The sequence below is a fragment of the Dromiciops gliroides genome, chromosome 2, assembly GCF_019393635.1.
Source record: "Dromiciops gliroides isolate mDroGli1 chromosome 2, mDroGli1.pri, whole genome shotgun sequence".
Lineage (NCBI taxonomy): Eukaryota > Metazoa > Chordata > Mammalia > Microbiotheria > Microbiotheriidae > Dromiciops > Dromiciops gliroides.
In genome coordinates, this window is record NC_057862.1 from 248,517,886 (window position 1) to 248,541,180 (window position 23,295).

The 23,295-nt window shown below is 36.4% G+C and overlaps 1 protein-coding gene across 1 annotated transcript in view; it reads right to left on the minus strand.

Annotated features, from left to right (window-relative positions):
* Positions 1 to 23,095, minus strand: part of CCDC175 (coiled-coil domain containing 175) — an 82,144-nt gene extending 59,049 nt beyond the window's left edge. The window contains exons 1-3 of the mRNA XM_043980628.1: positions 22,922 to 23,095; positions 14,498 to 14,607; positions 628 to 709 (exon numbers count right to left, since the gene is read on the minus strand). Coding sequence (XP_043836563.1) covers positions 628 to 709; positions 14,498 to 14,607; positions 22,922 to 23,095 — 366 coding nt within the window. The remainder of the gene's footprint in view (positions 1 to 627; positions 710 to 14,497; positions 14,608 to 22,921) is intronic.
* Between the last annotated feature and the right edge of the window lie 200 nt (positions 23,096 to 23,295).

A 23,295-nucleotide genomic window follows, 5' to 3' on the forward strand; every position in this document is an offset into this window, starting at 1 on the left:
GGACTTACATGAACTGATGCTGACTGGGAGGAGCAGAACCAGGACAATATTTTACACAGTAACAGCAATATTTTGTGATGAACAATAGGGATAGACTTGGCTCTTCTCAGGACTGCAACAGTCCAAAACAGTTTCAAAGAACTCATGATCGAAAATATTCTCAACATCCAGACAAAAGAACTGTGAATTATGAATGCAGATTGAATCATACTGTTTCTATTTTTAGACTTTTTTCCTTCTTGTTCGAGGTTTTTCCTTTTTGTTCTGAATCTTCCTTCACAAGATGACTAATATAGAAATATGTTTGATGTGACTGTACATATACAACTTATATAAGACTGCTTTCCATCTTGGGGAGGAGGGAGGGAAGGTAGGGGGGGAGAAAAGAAAAATTTGGAACTAAAAATCCAGTGTAAACAAATGTTGAAAACTATCCTTATATGTAATATGTAACTGGAAAATAATAAAATAATTTTTAATGTAATTTTTCCCAAATTGTGACTGCTCATGACTTTTATTAGTTTTCAAAAATTCAAGTATCCCTTATTTTAAGGTATCACAAATATATACATTAATTTTGGACAATTTTTATATCCTTCACTAGAAACATAATGCTGATTTTCTCACCTGTCTTATCCTTTTAAGAAGGTCTGCTTGGTTTATTTTTGCTGATTCTATCATTTCTCGAAGGGAAACTTCATATTCATGCCTAGAAATAAAACAGGCCAAATATATTAATAATACAACAAAATATTTTTAAAAAGAACAACATACACACAAGATATAGACATGCTTAGGATTGGAGGTTGTCTCATGCACACATGCATCACACATTATTTATACTCATAGTAGATAAATTAGACATCACTCTAAAGCATTTTTTTTTAGCTATCCACTAAATACTGGCATCAATTAATAGGTTGATAATAGGAAATAAGTGGATATTTGGATGCCAATAGTGGTCACCAATATCAAAGAAGATGATGCACAAGATCTAAAACATGAATTTACAATAAATAACAAGGTTCTACTAATGTTTATATTCAGAAATGACAACACATTAATTACAACTAGATCAAGAATATTGGGAATTCATTTAATTGAAATTCAGGGTAATGGGAGGTTGATCTATCCATTCACACTGGAAAAAAATGGATGAAAAATGAATATTGCTGGGATTATGACATGAGGTTTCTGGTTAAGCAAGTTTGGGTTCATATATATATATATACATATATATATACATATATATATACATATATATATACATATATATATACATATATATATACATATATATATACATATATATATACATATATATATACATATATATATATATATATATATGAAAAATACCACAGATGAATAATAGTCTAGGCTTGAAATTAAATGAGAGGAAAACACTAGCCTAGATTACAATAGGGAGATAATATATTATTTTCATGATTTTCACATTTTACATAGCTTTAAACATCCATGCTTCTAATAATAATATTTTTCTTGTGATAATATATGATAAAAATGGCAAATTTTCCACAGAGCTAAGATAGATATATAGATACACAGTGAATATAAGCAGGCTACAACAGGTCACCAATAAGAGCATAAAATGTAAAAATTCACATAACCAGAAAAAGAGACAGATTGGTCACTATAATGGTAATGGTAGCAAAAATAGCACATTGGGACACCTGAGGTAGTTAAAGAACAAAAGAGAAGACTCCAGTGTGGGAATACTTCCTTTAGTCTATTCAATGCAAACATTTATAAATTAATATATATTTTTTGCCAAGGCTCTATGCTACGTATTAGGAATGAAAGAGAAACAATAACAAAGCTTTTGCCTTTGAGGTGTTTATATTTTGCTGTATATAAAACGTAGGCAGCTGGGTGGATCAGTAGATGGAGCTTTGGTCCTGGAATCAGAAAGACCTGAATTCAAATCTGGTCTCAAACACTTACTAGCTGTGTGACCCTGGGCAAGTCATTTAACCCTGTTTACCTCAGTTTCCTCATCTGTAAAATGAGGTGGAGAAGGAAATAACAAACCACTCCAGCATCTTTACCAAGAAATCTCCAAATGGGGTCATGAAGAGCTGGACCCTGAAATGACTAAACAACAACAGCATATAAAATGTACACAAATAGGTAGTCACAATGTGGTTTTTGTTTGTTTGTTTGTGGGACAATGAGGGTTAAGTGACTTGCCCAAGGTCACACAGCTAGTAAGTGTCAAGTGTCTGAAGTCAGATTTGAACTCAGGTCCTCCTGAATCCAGGGCCAGTGCTTTATCCACTAGCTGCCCCCACAATGTATTTTAAAGGGGATGTCAACACTAAAAACTGAGGAGCTTAACAGTGAGGGAAGAAAAGAAGTCATGCTATTCCTGGCTTGGGGTTGGGGGAGATTTCTTAGTGAGAATGCACAGTGACAAGATGCATCTTGTTAAGTGTGTAGGACACTCCAATTTTTCATGGAGTAAATAAAGTGAATAATGGGAAGGAAGCCTGGAAAGGAAGGTTGGAGCCAGATTACTGAGGGCCATAGCTGCTCTAGGCTGGGGAGTTTTATCCTAAGGAACCTCTGCAATTTTTTGAATGGGGTATGGGTATGGTGTAAAAAGATTATTTTGGTTTCTCTGAGGAGTATGGATGGAAAGGTAGAAATATCAGAGGCAAGGAGACCAGTTAAGAGAGCACCTACAGTAGTTCAGGCAAAGAGTTTTAAAGGACTCAAATCATAAAATAACCATGGAAATAAAGGGGACAGATGCAAGAGATGTGGAGATAGAATCAAAAGGATTTGGAAACTGATTGGCCACGGCATCAAAGGAGAGAGGGACAAGGATGATTCCAAGATTATGGCCCTGGGAAATGGAAAATGAGGAGGAGGTAACAGGCCTTCCCTTTCTCATTTCTTCCTCACTTCTAGTTTCCTAGCCACTTTGGAGCAGCTAGGTGGTGCAGTGGATAGAGCACTGGTCCTGAAGTTGGGAGGACCTAGGTTAAAATCTCACCTCAGACACTTACTAGCTGTATGACCCAGGGCAAGTCACTTAATCTCAATTGCTTTAAAATATCTGAAACCATCTCCAGTCATCCTCATAATGTATCTTGCCACTAGACCCAGATGACTCTGGAGGAGAAAGTGAGGCTGGTGACTTTGCACAGCCTTTCCTCACTTAAATCCAATTCATTACAAACAACAACAATCGTCCTCACTTCTTAACCCCTTTTAACTGGGCTTCCAACTTACTACCAAAATGGTTCTCAAAGATTACTCTAAGCAATTTCTAAATTGCTAAATCCAATGGCCTTCTTTCAGGTCTCACCTTTCACTCCTTACCTCCATGGATGTTCCTGACACTGTTCCTTCTTGGTTCTTTACCTACTTGTGTGTTCCTTTCCCATCTTCTTTACTGAATTTTTACTCAAATCTTGATTGCTAGTTATGGTGTATGGTCATACTCCAGGGCTCAGTCCTGGGCACACTTCTATTTTCTCTTAAAACACTCTGATTTGGGGGGCCTCATCAGTTTCCTTGGATTCAATTAGCATATTTATGCTAATGATTCAAAAAATCCACATAACCAGTTTGCAAAGCATTTTCCTTACAACCTTTTAAGGTAGGTAGTACAAGTGTTATTTTATCACTTTTCATATGAGCAAAGCAAACTTCAAGGAGATTAAGGAGCTTGCTTATGAACATATGACTAGAAAATGTCTAAGTTATATTCAAAATGAGGTCACATGACTCTAAATTCAACACTATTTCTACTATATGAGTTTAGATAAATTTGCAATATCAACCTTAATAAAGGTCTTGAATGGAATACCACAGGGATCTATCTTTGAGTATTTTGTTCAACAATTTTGTCAATGGCTTTGTGGTAGTCATAGTTGACATGGCCATCAAATTTCAGATGAAATGGATTTTGGAGCAATAACTAGATTATTAAATGATAGAAATGAGATGCAAAAAATACATCAGAACATGCTGGAACAGAGAACAAAATATACGATTGTTTTGGGCGATATTTTAGTAGATTCACAATTTCATTACTGTTACTAATGCCTTCTTATCTTGAACAATTATTGTTTATGTCCCCAAAATCTTCAATTAAGGATTAACCCAAAGCCCTGAAGCTCTTTCTCTTCTCATGCTATAAATGTGCCACATGGGTTGGCATGCAGTCGTCTCTAATTCTTGGCCCATATCCTTTTTCAGTCACACATGTTCTCAATAAAATCTTTTACATTACTTGTCTCATGCAAATCATTGTTGGAAGCATGGTGCCACCTATTAATGCATACTATGTGAGTTTCCTTTACTTTAGTATTCTAGTATTCTAGAAATCATGGTGTTCCATGAGTCAAAGCCATAAAGTTTCACCAGGAGAACATATGTATTAAAGATATGTACTTTTACAGAGGAAATCTATTTGGAATCATTAAAATCAAGGCATAGTTTCTTAAATGTGATCCATTCTATCTTTATCCTCCTCAATTTTGACCAATATCATTGTTCATCTACAGAGTTCATCTACAAACAATTGTTCATCTACAGCATTTAGCACAGTGCCTACCATGTAGAAGGTGTTTAATAAAATGTGATTATTGACTTAACTTGACAATGTCTAAGAGATACATATTGAGAGAAATAATTATTTTTCTCTTATATTAATAACCAATTATTAAATTGGGATTAAGGTTTTCCCTTCCTATTTCCTCCTTCAGAAATTAGCCCCTATAGGCTGATTTCAGTCAGTCTCTGAAGGACATTGTGATAGATGAGATTGCCCAAATCCTCTGGGTATATGCCTCTATTTCTCGGGTGGGACCCCACCCAAGCAGAAGACCTTACAAACAGAATTCAGAGTAGGCGAGATCTTGACCTTAGGAAATAAGCTCCTGTCCTTGGAATCTTCCATTAGAATTTAGGGTTACCTAACTTATGAAGGGGAAAACCAACCACAGTAGTCTGGGTAGAGATGGATTCTTTTGCCCAGATTTCTGGGGGTAGCCAAGTCTCATGATCAAGTCACATTCTCAGGAAGAGGAGCTGAAGATTTTTTGCCCACCTCCACATTAATATATCCACCCCTATTGATTATTATTATTTTTTGGTGAGGCAATTGGGGTTAAGTGCCCAGGGTCACACAGCTAGTAAGTGTCAAGTGTGTGAGGCCGGATTTGAACTTATAGGTACTCCTAACTCCGGGGCTGGTACTCTATCCACTGCGCCACCTAGCTCTCCTCCCCCTCTATTGATTATTTTATTTTATTTTAATTATTTTTTATTTTTTGTGGGGCAATGAGGGTTAAGTGACTTGCCCAGGGTCACACATCTAGTAAGTGTCAAGTGTCTGAGGTCGGATTTGAACTCAGGTCCTCCTGAATCCAGGGTCAGTGCTCTATCCACTGCGCCACTTAGCTCCGCCCCCCACCATTGATTATTAACCAATAAGAGTTTATTTCCACCCTCAGGGATACCCCCTTTTCCAATGGATTTTCCAATTAATTCAGTTCAAAGCATCCAATAATAATTAAAAAAAAACAATATTCAATTCTCTCAGGTAGGTGGGGAGGGATTCTCTTTGGTTTCTGAGAGAACCACTGACCTAAATTTATTATTTGCTAGCCATAATTAAGAAACTGATTATCAATTTCGCAGAAACTATGTCTTTCAGACTTTTTCTTCTTTTCAATATTGATGGACTAATTTGAAAGGTTACTCATCCAACTGCATGGTATCATTTTGTTTTCAAGTGTCAATAATTAGGCCACAAAATAGTCCTATTCTGCTACCTCCTTGTGGCATAGAAGTGTCCCTTGAAGGTTCTATCATACTGAAAAGGTTTCAAGTAAAATCCCAGAATGATAATATCTGCTTTCCAAAGACAAGACTAGCTAAGAACAGAGATGCGACATCATTAGTAGACTGGTTAATTGCTGGTGAATACTTTGGCCATGGTGAGTCAATGAAGTTACATCCAAAGAAAAGTACAAAATGGTTACTTTTATAAAAATGCTACTGAATACCAGAAAGAGGGTAATAGGATGCTAATAGTCACATAATATTTAGACAGTCTATAAATAATACCTTTATAATTAATACTCTTAGAGTGACATATTTTTCAAATTACTAATAAGCAGAGCATCTACTGGAGGAAGTGAATAGTTGAGATGTACTGATCATTGGCCCATAAATAGCCTTTAGGACATTGTAGAAGCACTTTGAATTGTTAATGTTAGTGTAAAACTGAATCTCAGCTGACTTCTTACTGAGCCAAGAATCTCTCTAAGCTTTGCTTGCACTTTTCTTTTGATGGAGTTAAATGCTACCTTAGAAATGGACAACCTATCTTGCTGGCAAACTCTGTGGAGTCCTCATTTTTCACAGCTTCTGAATTTCCCCATCAGTTTCATCAAGTTTCATGAAACATCCTGATGTTTGTGAGTGTTCTAGCTCAGATGAGAAAATGTGGTGCTGTACACTAAATCTCTAAAAGTTACCCACTCCTTTTCTGCTTCACTGTTGCCAGCTATTTGTTGGCTCAGATTTCCCTCCAAGTAAGCAACAACAAAAGGAAAAATTATCTAATCTGTTGACCCTGAGTCTTCTGATAGTCATCTTGCCTTAGGGCTGCTGCCTTTGTTGAATGTAAATGTTTAGCTTGGAAAGGATAGACCTCTATTATCAGGTCAGAATTCTGCACCACACATCACCTTTCTTATTCCCATCCTGTATGTCTCTTCTCCTTACAATGACATAGTCTATTAAATGTTAATGTTTGCTATGAAGTTTTGTTGCCTTTAGGTCAACAGAAGACATGGTATTAGTTATGAGAAAGTCATGAGATGTTCAAGTCTTCACCAATAAGTGACCATTGCAGTTGCTATTTTCTGTGTTTTGTTTTGTTTTGTTTTTAGTGAGGCAATTGGGGTTAAGTGACTTGCCCAGGGTCACACAGCTAGTAAGTGTTAAGTGTCTGAGGCCAGATTTGAACTCAGGTACTCCTGACTCCAGGGCCAGTGCTCTATCCACTGCGCCACCTAGCTTCCCCACAGTTGCTATTTTCAACTCCATTCCTTGCAAGGATTCCCTGCCATGATGCCTCTTCTACCATCAAAATCACCCAGAATTACAAGCTTTCCTCTTTTGGAATATTAATGAAAAGGGTCCTCAGGTTTGCATAACATTTTTTTTAACCTCATCAGGGCTCATCATGGTGGGAACATATGCACTGATGATGGTGGCATCACATTTTTCTGCAAGTGGCAACCACATTGTCATGAACCATTCATTGTCATGAATCATTTGTTTTAGGAAGCATACAAGCTTGTTGATTAAATTAGATTTGATTGCAAAGCCTATGCCAACTTCATGGCATCCCTCACCACCAGCCAGTACAGAAAAAAATGTGTATCCACCTCCAACTTTAGCAAGTTGGTCTTTCATTTGCCAACTTTGTTTCACTCCGGGCTGCTTTTTGGATGCAATACCTTCTGAGTTCTCTCACAAGAGCTGTTTGTCTTTCGGGTCTATTGGTCTGATCAGATCACTACTGGAATGTTGTGCTGAGTTCTAGGTGCCCTTTTAGAAGGGACATTGACTAGCTGGAGACTATCTTTAAAAGGGCAAATAGTATGGTAAAGGATTAGAAGCTATGTCATAAAATCTTCATTTGGATTTTTTTTTCTATTTTAATTTTTTATTTAGAATTTTCCCCAAGTTACATGTAGAAAAGGGAAAAAAAACAATTTTGTCACATTGATTTTTAAAGAATTTTGTATTCTAAATTTTCTTCCTCCCTCCCTCCTCATCCCTCCCTTTGCAATCAAGCAATTCAATATGTCATACATGTGCAGTTATGCCAAGCATCTTCACATTCGTCAAGTTGTGAAAAAAATAGACAAAATGCTTTAGAAAGAGGAACTAATAAATAAAATTATACTTCAATCTGTATTCAAATACCATCAGTTCTTCCTCTGTTGATGGTTTCCATTTTTCATACGTCCTTCTGATAGCATCCTGCTCATCATTTCTTTCACAGTTACTATTGCTAACTGTATTACCCTCCATCCTATTTCTCCCCTTGATATTTACTCTATTTTCTATCTTCTTTCACCCTATCCATCCTCAAAAGTGTTTTGCTTTTTACTCCCCCCTCCCCCAATCTGCCCTCCCTTCCTTTGCCTCTCCTCCACCTTTTCCCATTCCCCTCCCACTTTCCCTCAGGGCAAAATATATTACTATACTCACTTGAGTGTGTATGTTATTCCTTCTTTGAGCAATTCTGATGAAAGTAAGACTCACTCAGTCCCTTGATCCTTCCCCATCCTTCCCTCCACTCCATAAACATTTTTTTCTTTTATGTGAGCTACTTTACCCCCTTCCACCTCTCCCCTTCCCTTTCTTCCAGTGCATTCCTCTTATGCCTTAACACTATTTTAAAGATGTCACCATGGGTCAGCTAGGTGACACAGTAGACAAAGCACCAGCCCTGGACCTAGGAGACCCTGAGCCCAAATCCAGCCCCAGACATATGCCACTCCACCCTGCCTGCCTCACAAAAAACAAGGATAAGCAAAAAATAAATGCTTTACAGATATCATCCCTTCACATTCAATTCACACCTGTGCCTTCTGTCTAGGTAAATTCCTTTCAGCTGCCCTAATACTTAGAAAGTTCTTATGAGTTAGAAGTATTATCTTCCCACATAGGAATGTAAACAGTTTAACCTTTTAATGTCCCTCATGATTTCTTTTTCCTGTTTACCTTCTCCAGGGTCTTGTATTTGAAAGTCAAATTTTCTATTCAGTTGAGGCCTTTTCATCATGAATGCCTGAAAGTCCTCTTTTTCATTGAAGTCCCGTTTTTTCCCCTGAAAGAGTATAATCAGTTTTGCTGAGGAAGTGATTTTTGGTTGTAGTCCCAGTTCCTTTGCCCTCTGGAATATCATAGTCTATGCTCTCAGGTCCTTTAATGTAGAAGCTGCTAGATCTTGTGTTATCCTTACTGTGGCTCCACAATATTTGAATTCATTTTTTCTAGCTGCCTGCAATATTTTCTCCTTGACCTGGGAGCTCTGGAATTTGGCTAAAATATTCTTGGAAGTTTTCCTTTTCGGATCTCTTTCAGGAAATGATTGGTGAATTCTTTAAATTTATACTTTACCTTCTGCTTCTAGAATATAAGAGCAATTTTCCCTCACAATTTCTTGGTAGGTGATGTCTAAGCTCTTTTTTTGGTCATGGTTTTCAGGTAGTCCAGTGATTTTCAAATTATCTCTCCTGGATCTATTTTCTAGGTCAGCTGTTTTTCCAAGGAGATAGTTCATATTGCCCTCTATTTTTTTTTTATTCATTTGGATTTGCTTTATTGTGTCTTGGTTTCTCATAAAGTCACTAGCTTCCATTTGTTCAATCCTAATTCTTAGGCAATTATTGTTTTCAGAGAGCTTTTGTATCTCCTTTTCCATTTGGCTTTTCAAGCTGTTGACTTTTTTCTCATGACTTTCCTGTATCACTCTCATTTCTCTTTCCATTTTTTCCTTTTACTTCTCTTACTTTTCCCTCTACCTCTCTTACTTTGTCTTCAGACTCCTTTTTGAGTACTTCTATGGCCTGAGAACAATTCATATTTTTCTTGAAAGTTTTGGATGGAGAGCTTTAACTTTGTTATTATCTTCTTCTGAGGGTATATTCTGGTCTACCTTTCTCCAAAGAAGCTTTCTATGGTTCACTGTTTTCTCTGCCTACTCATCTTGATTGCCTATTTCCTGGCTTTTAACTCCTTCTTAATGTGAAGCACAGTTTCCAGGAAGCACCATCCTGAACTACAGCATTGCCCATGGCATGATTAGGCTCATTCTCAGTCTGCCTGGCTTTCTCTTTGACTTGGAAACAGATGTCTGATTGAAATCTGATTCTCTATGGTGCTTGGCATGCCTGTGCCCCTCCTGCACTGGGTGGCTGCCACTTGAGTATGCTTGCTGGTTCAGAACCTGGGTGCCCTGACCCAGTTCCAGCAGAGACTGCAGACATTCCTCCCAACCACTGGAGCCTCTCACCAGTACATGAGCTGAGCTTCAGAAGAAGTAGCTGAAGATTCCAAGGCTCTGGAGGTATGGCCTGCCTGGGGCTGATTCTGTACCACATGCTGTGCTCCTCTCTCAGTCCTGAAGAGCAAGTGATCCCAGTCGCCTAATTAAGCTGTCTTTTGCTGTAAAGTAGTCTCACTCTGTTCTTTTGTGGGTTATACAGCTATAGGAGTTGTTTTATGGCATTATTTTTGGAGCGTGTGGACAGGTTTGTTGGGAACAGGGAGAATCAAGCCTTTCATCCACCATCTTGGCTCTGCCCCCTCCTGGAATTTTTTTTTTTAAAGTACAGATGCTTAGCCAGAAGAAGGAAAGATTCAGGGGAAGCCTTGTACCAGTCTTCAAATTTTAGGGAAAAAATTATTTTTAAGACTTTTTGCATCATGAGCCTTTTTGGAAGTCTAATATAACCTATGTACTCCTTCTCAGATTAAAGTTTTTATATGCAAAAAAATAACCAACAACCACATAGGATTATCAAAGTAGCCAATTATATTGACATATAGTTATTAAAATATTTGACGTTCCAAGTTCTCAGACACCCTGAAATCCATTCATAGACACCTAAAAGGTCTAGGGACTCTAAGTTAAGAACCTTTGGTTCTAAACTTTTGGTTTAGAGGGTTACCATATGGAAAAGAGATTAAACTTGTTTTTCTTGATCCTGGAGAGTGGATTCAGGAATAGTATATGAAATTTACAAGATAATAAATTCAACATAAACTTTAACATAAGGGAAAACTTCTAACAGTGAGAAGTGTCCAAAAGTTAACTGGATTGCCTTAAGGACTGTGAATCTCCAAGGTCTCCAAGCAGATGCTGGACGACTAGTGGTTAGGAATGTTGTAGATAGGATTCATGATTTGGGTAAGAGTTGGTCTAAATGACTTCAAACTATAAGTCAATGTTATTCTAGGGTTTGTTTTGATATAGGATTGTCTCTTAGGAAGTTGGATGGCATCTTTTCATAATCTTCTCCAAAGCAGTCAGTACAAGTATATCTGCCTAGATGGAAGGTGAATTCTGTTGTACTTATTAGTAATGCTAAGTACTACTCATTAGTTGTAGTATATTGATTTTATATTTCGTGACCTTGTCTAGCTTTCATTGATTTCATCAGAACCATGAATTCAATGATCATCTCTATGTTGTTGATGGATCTACTTATCCATCTCTAGCCTCTCTTCTGATTCCCAGGCTCTCCTCCCCAACTGCCTACTAGACATCTTAAAACGGATGTTCCATAGATAAATGAAGTACAATATGTGCAGAAATTAACTAATTCTGTTTCCTCTCAAATTCTCCCCTTTTTCTAACTTTTCTGTTATTATCAAGTGCAAAATAATTATCCTAGTCAACCAGGCTCACAAACTAGATATCATCCTCAACTTTTCATTTTCTCTCACCTCTTCCACCCTCATATCCAATCAGTTGCCAAAGCTTGTTAATTCTACCTTTGTATTATTATGTTACATTCTGTTATGCCTCTGTCTCTCCTGAACCTGTGACCACACTGGGACAAAGCTTCATCCTCTCTTGCCTTGGAACACTGCAACACACTTCTGGTTGATCCTCCTGCCTCAAGTGTCTCCCGATCCAATGCATCCTCCACTCAGCTGCCAAAGTGATCATCCTAAAGTACACGTCTGACCATGTCATCCCCCTATTTAATAAACTCCAGTGGCTCTCCATCAATTTCAGGATTAAATATAAAATCCCCTTTGTTTTATAAAACCCTTCATAACTTAGCCCCTTCCTACCTTTCCAGTCTTCTTACTCCCTTCCACATACTTTGTGATCCAGTGAAACTGGGCTCTTTGTCCTTCTTCACACAAGAAACTCCATCTTCTGACTCCATAAATTTTTCTTTTTTTTTCTTTTTCTTTTTCTTTTTTTTTTTTGGTGAGGCAATTGGGGTTAAGTGACTTGCCCAGGGTTACACAGCTAGTAAGTGTCAAGTGTCTGAGGCCAGATTTGAACTTAGGTGCTCCTGAATCCAGGGCTGGTGCTCCATCCACTGTGCCACCTACCTGTCCCTCCACAAATTTTTAGTTCCCCTCCCCCCCATATGCCATGTATGGAATCCTCTCCCTTCCTCATTTCTACCTCCTAGCTTTTCTGGCTTCCTTCAAGTTGTAGCCAAAGGCTAACCCTTTGCAAAAATTCTTTCCTGGTCTTCTTTATCTATAGTGCCCTTCCTGTGAGATTGTTTTCCATTTATACTGTCTATCTTGTTTGTACACAGGTGGGTTTTTTTTTTGTTTTGGGGGGTGTTTTGTATATTGTCTCCCCATTAGATTGTTGGTTTCTTGAGAGCAGGAGATGTTTTGTTGTTGTATGGTGTTGACGGGGGAGCAATTTTTATTTTCTTACGCTAAAATATGATATTGAATTTCCTCCATTTGTGGGGGTGAACCGAGTCCCCAAGTTGGTATATTATCACGGTACCTAGGGCCTTAGAATATTGTAACTTAGGGAGGAGCCAGTGGATTGGCTAGCCTGTGAGCAACTCTTATTCTAGGCCAAAGACCAACATGTGGTAGCCCCATTAGCTCCTTCTCCCTGATTCCCTCTGGTCCCCACATGGCCTAGTGGGGTCCAGTAAAGATGTCCTGTTCTTCAATATTGGAGAAGATATAGGATAACTGGGACATTAGTGCATTGTTGGTGGAGTTGTGAACTGATCCAACCCTTCTGAAGAGCAATTTGGAACTATGCCTAAAGGCCAATCAAACTCTATATACCCTTTGATATAGCAATACCACTCTACTAGGGCTATATTCCAAGGAGATTATAAAAAAGGGAAAAGGACCTATATGTACAAAAACATTTGTAGCAGCTCTTTTTGTGGTGGCAAAGAATTGGAGACTGAGAGAATGCCCATCAATTGAGGACTAGCTAAACAAGTTATGGTATATGAATATAACGGAATACTATTGTGCTATAAGAAATTATGGGAATGGAGGAGGAAGAGAAGTTGGAACACAATTTTTTAAAAAATTGATGTTAAAATTTGTTTTTACATATATTTTGGAAAATAAAATTCTATTCAATAAAAAAAAGAAATGATGAACAGGCAGATTTCAGAAAAACCAGGAAAGACTTACATGAACTGATGCTGAGTGAAGTGAGCAGAACTAGGAGAACATTGTACACAGTAACAGTAACATTATGAGGTGATAAACTATAATTGACCTAACTCTTCTAAGCAATATAATGATCTAAGACAATTCCAAAAGGGAAAGTGACATCCACATCCAGAGAAAGAAATATGGAGTTTCAGATCAAAGCACATTATTTTCACTTGGGTTTTTTGGGGCCTTTCCCTTTTGTTTTGTTTCCTCTTTTACAACATGACTAATAAGGAAATATGTTTAATATGATTGTACACATATAACTTATATCAGATTTCTTGTTGTCTTGGGGAAGGGAGATGGAAAGGAGGGAGAAAAAAATTTGAAACTCAAAATCTTATAAAAAATCAATGTTCAAAATTATTTTTACAAGATATTGGAAAAAATACTATTTACAAAAAGATGTCTTATTCTTCTAAGAACATGAAAGAAATACTTATACTGTGACACTATGCTGATAGTCCTCTTTATGCATACAACGCATAATCTCAAGAATGCTGGAGCAGACACTTTGGGGGCTAAGATTGTTCCAAAGGCTAAATTTTATAAGCCTATGCTTATAGAAGATATCGCCATAGCTGACTCTAAAGAATACTGCAAGAAAGTGAAGGAATCCTAGTGCCCAAAATAACAACTTTGCTGAGATTTGTCAGAAACACTGGTCTGCTTCAAAGATAGAGGGAGCAATTATATTAACAAAAAGAAATTGCTATGGGTCTGGGGAAAATGTTTGTTTCATGTATACATCAAAGTCCTTGGGACTCAGCTGAGATAAGACATAGGCCTTCTACTATGGTGTTTGCCTCTCTTGCAACAGGGTTTTAATTGCTTGAGAGAGAGAGAAAGAAAGAAAGAGAGAAAAAGAAAGAGAGAGAGAGAAAGAGAGAGAGAGAGACAGAGAGAAAGAGACAGAGAGAGAGACAGAGAGAAAAAGTAGGGAACAAGTTACAATAATATATTTTCCAGGGACAAGTTGAAATTTGAAACATCAAGAAAAAAAAAGTGAGGTCAACCCATTACAGGCTGGCTGAACTCTGAACTAAGTTCAGAGACAAAGAAGCATGACAAGCACTTGCAGGACAAAAGCAGTTACAGGACAAAATCATTTGTAAATAGGATCAATAAAATGATACAGGACTGATATTAATTTTGTCTATAACATTGATTATGACATGTGATATGTATTCAGGCTTACAAAATTCAATTTATTCAAAGAAACGTGACCATCTACATGAACCAAAAGACAATATGATACCTTTTATTCATCAATTGCTCTGGCTGTTTCAAGTCCTCTTCAAACTGTTCTTGCAAGCTTTTCATTCCATCTTCTAGCTCTACCTGTTCCTCAACCTGTTCAGTGATTGCCTATTAAAAATGAAATGCCTTGATATCCAACAAGAATTCTAGGATTTATTTTCATGACTCAGTTGCACTGAATGGGCAGGGGAAATTCTCCTCATTGTTCTGATTACAGAGAATACTTTGTAGGGAGATGCTCTTTGAATGGTACTGAGGGAATAGTGACCCTTCTTACAGTGCTCCTTATTTCAAACAAGCACAAAGAATTCTGCTCCAAGAACACTGGGAGAAACTGTTGTTTACAATGAGCCCCAAGTGACTTCCATTAATATTAAAAAATGAGGAGTATGATCAAATTGTTTTATTTTTTTAAACTTGGATCCTTTGGAATTAAGATTCAAATCTGGCTACAATATCATTTGGAAGTTGGTTTGAAAGAGTGAAAAGGTTTGTTATGCACTCATTCACTCCATTGGCACAATGTTTATCACTTTGAAAGTCTTACCTAGTAGACTTTGAACATTTATTTATTTATTTATTTATTTATTTATTTATTCATTCATTTATTCATTTATTTATTTATTTATTTATTTATTTTTGCAGGCAACGGGGGTAAAGTGACTTGCCCACGGTCACACAGCCAGTAAGTGTCAAGTGTCTGAGGCCGGATTTGAACTCAGGTACTCCTGAATCCAGGGCCGGTGCTTAACCACTGCGCCATCTAGCTGCCCCTAGACTTTGAAGAAATAGAAAACAACTCAAGCTTAGTTGTGACTTGTGAATTCTAGTTTGAATCTCCAACATTATTTGAGCTTATGGGTTTGGGGAATAGGTTCTGTTTCTATTTGATCCCATCCTACCCTACCCCATGGAACCAAGAAATCAAAGGGATTAAATTGTAGAAATTGCTACCATACAATTAAAATTCTACATGTAACCTTAGAGCTACTTGACCTTAAAAGCATTTGAACTAGCCATATCTGTCAGTGCCATATATTCCTTCCCCTGTACATAATTTTTCAACTTTCTAATTCCCTGATTCATGCCATTGAGACACATATTTCCATTTCCTAGAATCATCTTTGTATTACTGAATCTCTACCCCTACTCTCATACCTATATTCACTCCAGTTCATTCCATCTTCTCCCAAAACTGCTATCTGCCTTTGGTCACCAATTTCATCATTCCATTAAGACTCTCATTTCTATTATTGAAGAACAGTATTTTTCTTTTTTTTTTCCTTTTTTCTTTTCTTTTCTTTTCTTTCTTTTTTTTTTTTTTTTTGCAGGGCAATGAGGGTTGAGTGACTTACCCAGGCTCACACAGCTAGCAAGTGTCAAATGTCTGAGGCCGAATTTGAACTCAGGTCCTCCTGGATCCAGGGCCAATGCTTTATTCACTGTGCCACCTAGCTGCCCCCTGAAGAAAAGTATTTTTCACCCTTAATTGTATTCCTTTATATTTCTTTCACCTCTTTGCATGAACTGAAACCTGGATTTCTCCTAAGGATTCCACGTAAGAAACAGCCCTTTCCATTACTGACCATTCCTTTTTTTCTTCTCCCCACTTCAAATGTCCTAGAAAAAGAGGCAAGCCTACTCATTCTCACTACCACATCAAAACTCTCATTTTGGGGCAGCTAGATGGCACAGTGGATAGAGCACCGGCCCTGGAGTCAGGAGTACCTGAGTTCAAATCTGGCCTCAGACACTTAACACTTACTAGCTGTGTGACCCTGGGCAAGTCACTTAACCCCAATTGCCTCACTAAAAATAAAACAAAAACAAAAACAAAAAAAACCTCTCATTTTGCTGTTATAACTCAACAACTTGTCTTCCCTTGAAGTTTATATCACACCTGTCTATTGAACATTTCAAACTGGTTGCCACATAATCATCTCCATCTCAACATACCACAAACAAAATTTATTATCTTTCCCCCAAAACTATTCCTATTCTGAACTTTCCTATTACTGTAAAGGGTGCCACCACACTTTTAGTTACTCAGGAGTCATAAACACCTGTATTTGAGTCCTACCTCTAATGTCTACTAGCTGTCTGACCATGAGCAAGTCAATGAATCTCTCTGAACCTGAGTTTCCTCATCTGTAAAATGGGAATGAGCATATCTCATAGGATTATTGTGAGGCTCAAATGAAATAAGGTATTTTAAAGTGCTTACTAAGCCTGTAGAATTCTGAAGTGTTTGAGAATTTAGGTAAATAAACATTTCCCATTTACTGTTTTACGAAGTGAATTCCTTTTTCTCAGATAATGCAAAGTAAACTTCAGCCTTGTTTCTCTTCAACTGTTTTTTCACAAATTCTGAATGGTTGTTCTGAATCAATTAAACATCACTGAATAGAAGTGAAAGTCTGTGAGTACTATGTAATTAAAAAAATTTTTTTGTGTGTGTGAGGCAATTGGGGTTAAGTGACTTGCCCAGGGTCACACAGCCAGTAAGTGCTAAGTGTCTGAGGCTGGATTTGAACTCAGGTACTCCTGAATCCAGGGCCGGTGCTCCATCCACTGTGCCACGTAGCTGCCCCACTATGTAATTTTAAAGTAAAGCAATCTCAATAAAATGTGACCTACCTTCAAAGAATTTAGATAATTTTGTATGAATTCCAAAATATATCCTATAGTGTTTTTCTCCAGTCTTATTCTCATCATAAATAATTTGTTTTTAGGGTTTCTCATGTACCTCATGCATCCAACATATGATGATATATAAAGACATGAATACATGTTAAAATTTTATGTATATCATAAAAAATATTAAGACATCAATCCACTCAAGAATTATATGGATCTAAATTTAACTTTTCAAACCTGTTAACAAATGCTAATGAACTCAAAAATATCTAAAATGTTCAATATATCAATAAGCTATTTTATTCTTACCCCTGTTCGGCGCATGAATTCTTCCTTTATGTCTGCTATTTGAGCCATCATTTTGGACAATTCTTTCTTCTTTTTAAGGCTCCTCTTAATTTCCTCATCTTTTTGTTTTTTTAGTTCAGCAATCTATATTGACAAACATGGTGAACTTATCAAAGACAAGCTATAATCTATTGTTAAATAAAATATTTTTGTATTTGCCTATAAATTTTCTTTAGATAAAATCACTATTTTTATTAAGTAGGATTTGAGGAAAAACATGTTAATAGAGGAAAAAAACTTGAGAAACAAAATTCAACTTTTCAAATGTTGTGAAGAAAATATCTCTCTGTCCAGGATAAAAATTTTATTTTAGGATTTTGGGGAATGTTCTTTTTTTTTAATTAGTTGGTTAAAACAATGTTGATTGATTAGACTAATATTACATTTCTTTTGTGGGGCAATGAGGGTTAAGTGACCTGCCCAGGGTCACACAGCTAGTAAGTGTCAAGTGTCTGAGGTCAGATTTGAACTCAGGTACCCCTGAATCCAGGGCTTGTGCTCTATCCACTGCACCACCTAGCTGCCCCCCCACATTTATTTTTAAAAATTATTTTTATTTGTTTCATTAAATATCTCCCAATTATTGCTGTTTGTTTAGTCATTTCAGTTCCTTCTCAGGATCAATTTACAGATGATGAAACTGAGCAAACAGAGTTAAGTAACTTGTCTAAGGTCACACAGCTAGGCAGTGGCAGAAGCCATATTTGAACTCAATAAGATTTAGCTTCCTGACTCCAGGCCCAGCACTTTATCCACTGAGGTGCCTAGCTGCCCCATTTCCCAATTACATTTCATTTTTTTTACACTTTTCTCCAATTATATCTAAAATTTTTAAAAATAATCATTTTGTAAAATTTTGATCCAAACTTGCTCCTTCCCCACTCCTTGAGAAGGTAGGCACTTTGTTATCAATTATGCCTGTGAAGTCATGTAAAAGTTATTTTAATATTATCCTTGTTGCAAAAGAAAACACAAACAAAATAAAACAATAAAATAAAGAAAGTTTTTAAAAGTATGCTTCAATCTGTGTTCAGGGTTCAGCAGTTCTTTCTCTGGAGGTGCATAGTCGTTAGGAATTTTCTCATATCATTGTATTTATCAGAGTAGCTAAGTCTTTCACAGTTGATCATCATTACAACAATGCTGTTAGTTATAGTATAGTGATTTCATTCTTCTCACTTCACATTGCCTCAGTTCATATGGGTTTTGCCATGTTTTTCTGAAACCATCCCACCTTATAATTTCTTGTAACACAATAATACTCAATCAAAATCATGTCAAAATTTGTTCAGCCATTCTTCAATTGATGAGCATCCCCTCACTTTCCAATTCTTTGTCAGTACAAAAAACATTGTCATAGTTTTGTTTTGGGGATTTTTTTTTTGTAAATATAGATCCTTTTCCTTTTTCTTTGAACTCTTTGGGATATAGAACTAGTAATGGTATTGCTGGGTCACAGGGTTTGATACTACTTTGGGCATAGTCCCAAATTTTTCTTCAGAATGGTTGGACCAGGTAACTACTCCACCAGCAATTCATTAGTGTACATATTTTTCCTCATCTCCTCCAGCATTTGTCAATTCTGATAGGCATGAGGTGGTACCTCAGAGTTGTTTTAATTTGTATTTCTTTAATCAATAATGATTGAGAGCTTTTTTCCCCATATGATTAGAGATAACTTTGATTTCTTCTTCTGAAAACTGCCTGTTTATGTCCTTTGACCATTTATCACTTAGGGAATGGCTCCTATTTTGAAAAAATCGACTGTCCTATACTCAATATATATTTGAAGAATAAGGCTTTTATGAGAGAATCTTACTATAAATATTTTTATGTTATTTCATTGTCATGGAAGCTTTTAGCATATTGCAGATTCCCTGATTATCTCTTTTAATTAGGTCTATTTTTATTTTTGCTTTGCATAAGATAATGATTACTATCCCAGCCTTTTTTTTTTTTTTTAATTCAGTCAAAGCATATTAGATTCTTTTCCTGGCCTTTATTTTAGCTCAGTGTGGTTTTTTCCCCTGTTTCAGTTGTGTCTCTTGTAAAGAACATATTGTTGGATCCTGATTTCATCCTGCTATCTGCTTTCATTTTAGGGGTGAACTCACCCCATTTATATTTGCAATTAAAATTGCTGTGTATTTCCCTGCTATAAGGCAGCTAGATGGCATAGTGGATAAAGCCCTGTACTTGGAATCAGGAAGACTCATCTTCATGAGTTCAAATTCACCCTCAGACATTTACTGGCTGTGTGACCCCTTTGGGAAAGTCACTTAACTCTGTTTGCCTCAGTTCCACCATCTATAAAATGAGTTGGGGAAGAAAATGGTCAATCTCTCCACCTGCCAAGAAAACCCAAATAGGGTCATTTAAAGTTGGATATGACTGGAAAACTAATAAACAACAATTTCCCTCCATTCCATTTTCTGTTTCTTTTTCCTTTCTCTTTTTTGTCTTGCCCCTCCTTGAAAATCTATTTTGATTCTAACCAGTGTCCCCTAATCTATCCTCCCTTTTATCATTTCCCCCTTTTCTTTTCTTCCCCTCTCATCCTATTTCTCTATTAGGGAAGGTACATTTCTATACACAATTGTGCGTATGGTGTAGGTATGTATGTATGTATGTATGTGTGTGTATTTATAATTTTCCTCTTTGAACCAATTGTGATGAGAGTAAGGTTCAAGCATTGCTCACCCCACTCATTATCCCCCTTTTCCTTGTATGCCTCTTTTATCTAAGAAAAAAATTTCCTATTCTACCTCTCCTTTCCTCCTTCTCTTAGTGCAAATATTTTTCTCAACCCTTTATTTTGTTTTGAAGATGATGCCAACATAATCAACTTACTTCCATGCCCTCTGTCAACGTTAACTCCTTTTTTTTTTGGACAGGACAATGAGAGTTAAATGGCTTGCTCAGGGTCACACAGCTAGTAAGTGTCAAGTGTCTGAGGCTGGATTTGAACTCAGCTCCTCCTGAATCCAAGGCCAGTGCTTTATCCACTGCACCACTTAGCTGCCCCCTATATTAACTCCTTTTAACTGCCCTAATAATGATAAAATTATTAGGAGTTACATGTGCCATTTTCCTTATAATTTATACATAGTTTAATTTTATTGAGCCCCTTGTGATTACCCTTTCATGTTTACGTTTTTATACTTCTCTTGAGTCTTATGTTTGAATGTCACATTTTCCATTTAATTTTTGGTTTTTTTTATCAGGAATGCTCAAAAAACTTCTATTTCATTAAATATCCATTTTCCCTTGAAGGCTTATACTCAGTTTTGCGGGGTAGGTTATTTTTGGTTTTAATCCTAGCTTCTTTGCCTTCCAACATATCATATTCCAAGCTTTCCTCTTCTTTAACATGGAAGTTGCTAAATCTCCTGACTGTGGCTTCATGATATTTGAATTTCTTCTTTTTAGGTGCTTCTAGTATTTTCTCTTTGACTTGGGAGCTCTGAGATTGGGCTATAATATTCCTGGAAATTTTTGTTTTAAGATCTCTTTCAGAAGATCATACGAGTGGATTCTTTCAATTTCTATTTTACCCTATGGATCTAAGATATCAGGCTGCATTCTTTGATAATTTCTTGATATATGATGTCTAGGCTTTTTCTTTTATTATGATTTTCAGGTAGTCCAATGATTCTTCAATTATCTATTTTCCAGGTTAGTTGTTTTTCCTATGAGCTATTTCATATTTTCTTCAATTTTTTCCATACTTTTGATTTTGTTTTATTGTTTCTTAATTGTCTCATGGAGTTATTAGCTTCTACTTGCCCAATTCTAATTTTTAAGGAATTATTTTCTTTAGTGACATTTTGTTTTTCTTTTTCCATTGGTCAATTCTGTTTTTTAAAGAGTTATTTTCATCAGTGAATTTTTGTACCTCTTTTTCCATTTGGCCAATTCTGGGTTTTTTAGGTCTTAATTTCTTCAGTATTTTTTATGACTCAGTCAACTATTATTTATTAAATATCTATTATTCAGAGAAATATTCTGGGGGGGGGCAATGCCACTGAATTGTAAATCAGACTAAATCAGTACAAAGAGAATGATCTGGCCAATAGGGCTTTTTATATATAAACTTAATTCTGGCTTAGCAGCTGACCAAATGGCCTTTTCTTCAATACATAGTAAGTAGAATAGAAAGTTTTAGAATATCTAGATGTCCATGCTCTGAAATAGAGAGTAGGGGCCCTCCATTCAACATCATAATGAATTTTCAGAAACAGGCTCACACTCGAGGATTGTATCAAACTGAGCATGCTGTTCATGTTCCTAAGGACTAGGCTCTCACTAGATGGTTTCCCCATTTTATTTGTTTAATTTATATATAAAACTTGAAATTCCACTTTGTGTCAATAGAGGCCTTAAGGTAGGATTACAGTTTTTCTCAATAAAGTCCAGAGTAATTGGTCTTGTGAGTTCACTTTTTGTCCTTCTGATATTTTTAGTAGCTAGTTAGGCCAAATATTCATGGAATTCAACAAGCCCAGATCCCCCAGACAAGGTAAGAAATATTTTTTCGTTCTCTAGTCATTGAGTCTCTGAAAAAAAATATTTGGTCATCACTATGCTTTCCATTCTTATCCATTTCTCTATAGCAAAACTCATTCAGAATATAATAAAAGTCAGCTTATCTTTATCTTGAGACAAAACTCATTATAAAATTTCAAATAGCAAATAAGTAAGGTTTAAAAAGAGTATGACATTTCAAAAAGGTAAAGACATTGATTATACATATGAAGTCATTCACTAGTCTCCCCAACATTAGGATGTTAGTGGAGAAAGAATTACAGATTGAATAAATTTACCAAGTCCCAGTAGTGCCACAAGGCAAGTGCAGACAGGAAAATGACAAGTTCTGTGCAAGGAAATCACTCCTCAAATAGATCAGTGAGCTAAATAATGTTTTGCTGATTGTAGAGAGGGAGCTTTCTTACTTCATAGCAATATCCTCACTTCTACCATAGCTTACCTTCCTCCTCCATGAGGGGCCCCATTTTTCTTTAAAAGTTGTTGCTTTAAGTAGAGGGTATAGAAATCAATTTACAAGTATCTGCTTTTGCAGGTATCTCTTGGGGAATCTGGGTAGACTCTGTAACTTCAGGGACTTCACACAAGGCTGAAGCTACATGAATGTTTCATAGATATTTAGTGCATTATCCCCTACACCTTTCCAGGAATTTACTGAAGTGTGCCAGTATTATACAATGGGCCTGACATTTCAGGGGTATCAAGAATTAATCATGGGCCTGGTAATTTCCACCTGACACTGTGTGTCCTTCAATAAGGTCTTATCAGACTTTTATCTGTTGTCTTGTAATTTAAGCATGAGTTCAATTAGCTGATCCACCATACTAATCACGGTTATCTCTAAGGTTCCTTCTAATTCTTAATCCCATAACATATTAATCATCATATTTACCAATTTATCTAAGTTTTCTTTATTCTTCCTAAATGCTTCCCTTTCTGCATCCAATTCATCATTTATTGCCTTCAATAGCTTTTGATAGTGGACAATTTTTTCTTCTTCAAGTCTTTTCTTTTCATATATCTCTTTTGTGGAAACATCATTTTCAGCTTTTTCTTTCATTTTCATATTGACTAACAGTACAATTTTCTGATGACTCTCAGCTATTTCTTCTTGCTCTTTACTATATAAGCCAAATAACAATAATTATTCTTTGGAATGTTGGTTCAGGCTCTAAATAGTATAAGTTACTTGAATGGTATATTTTTACCCCCAATATCTAGTATACCTTTTTTCCTACATTTTCTTATATAAAACCTGAATAATAC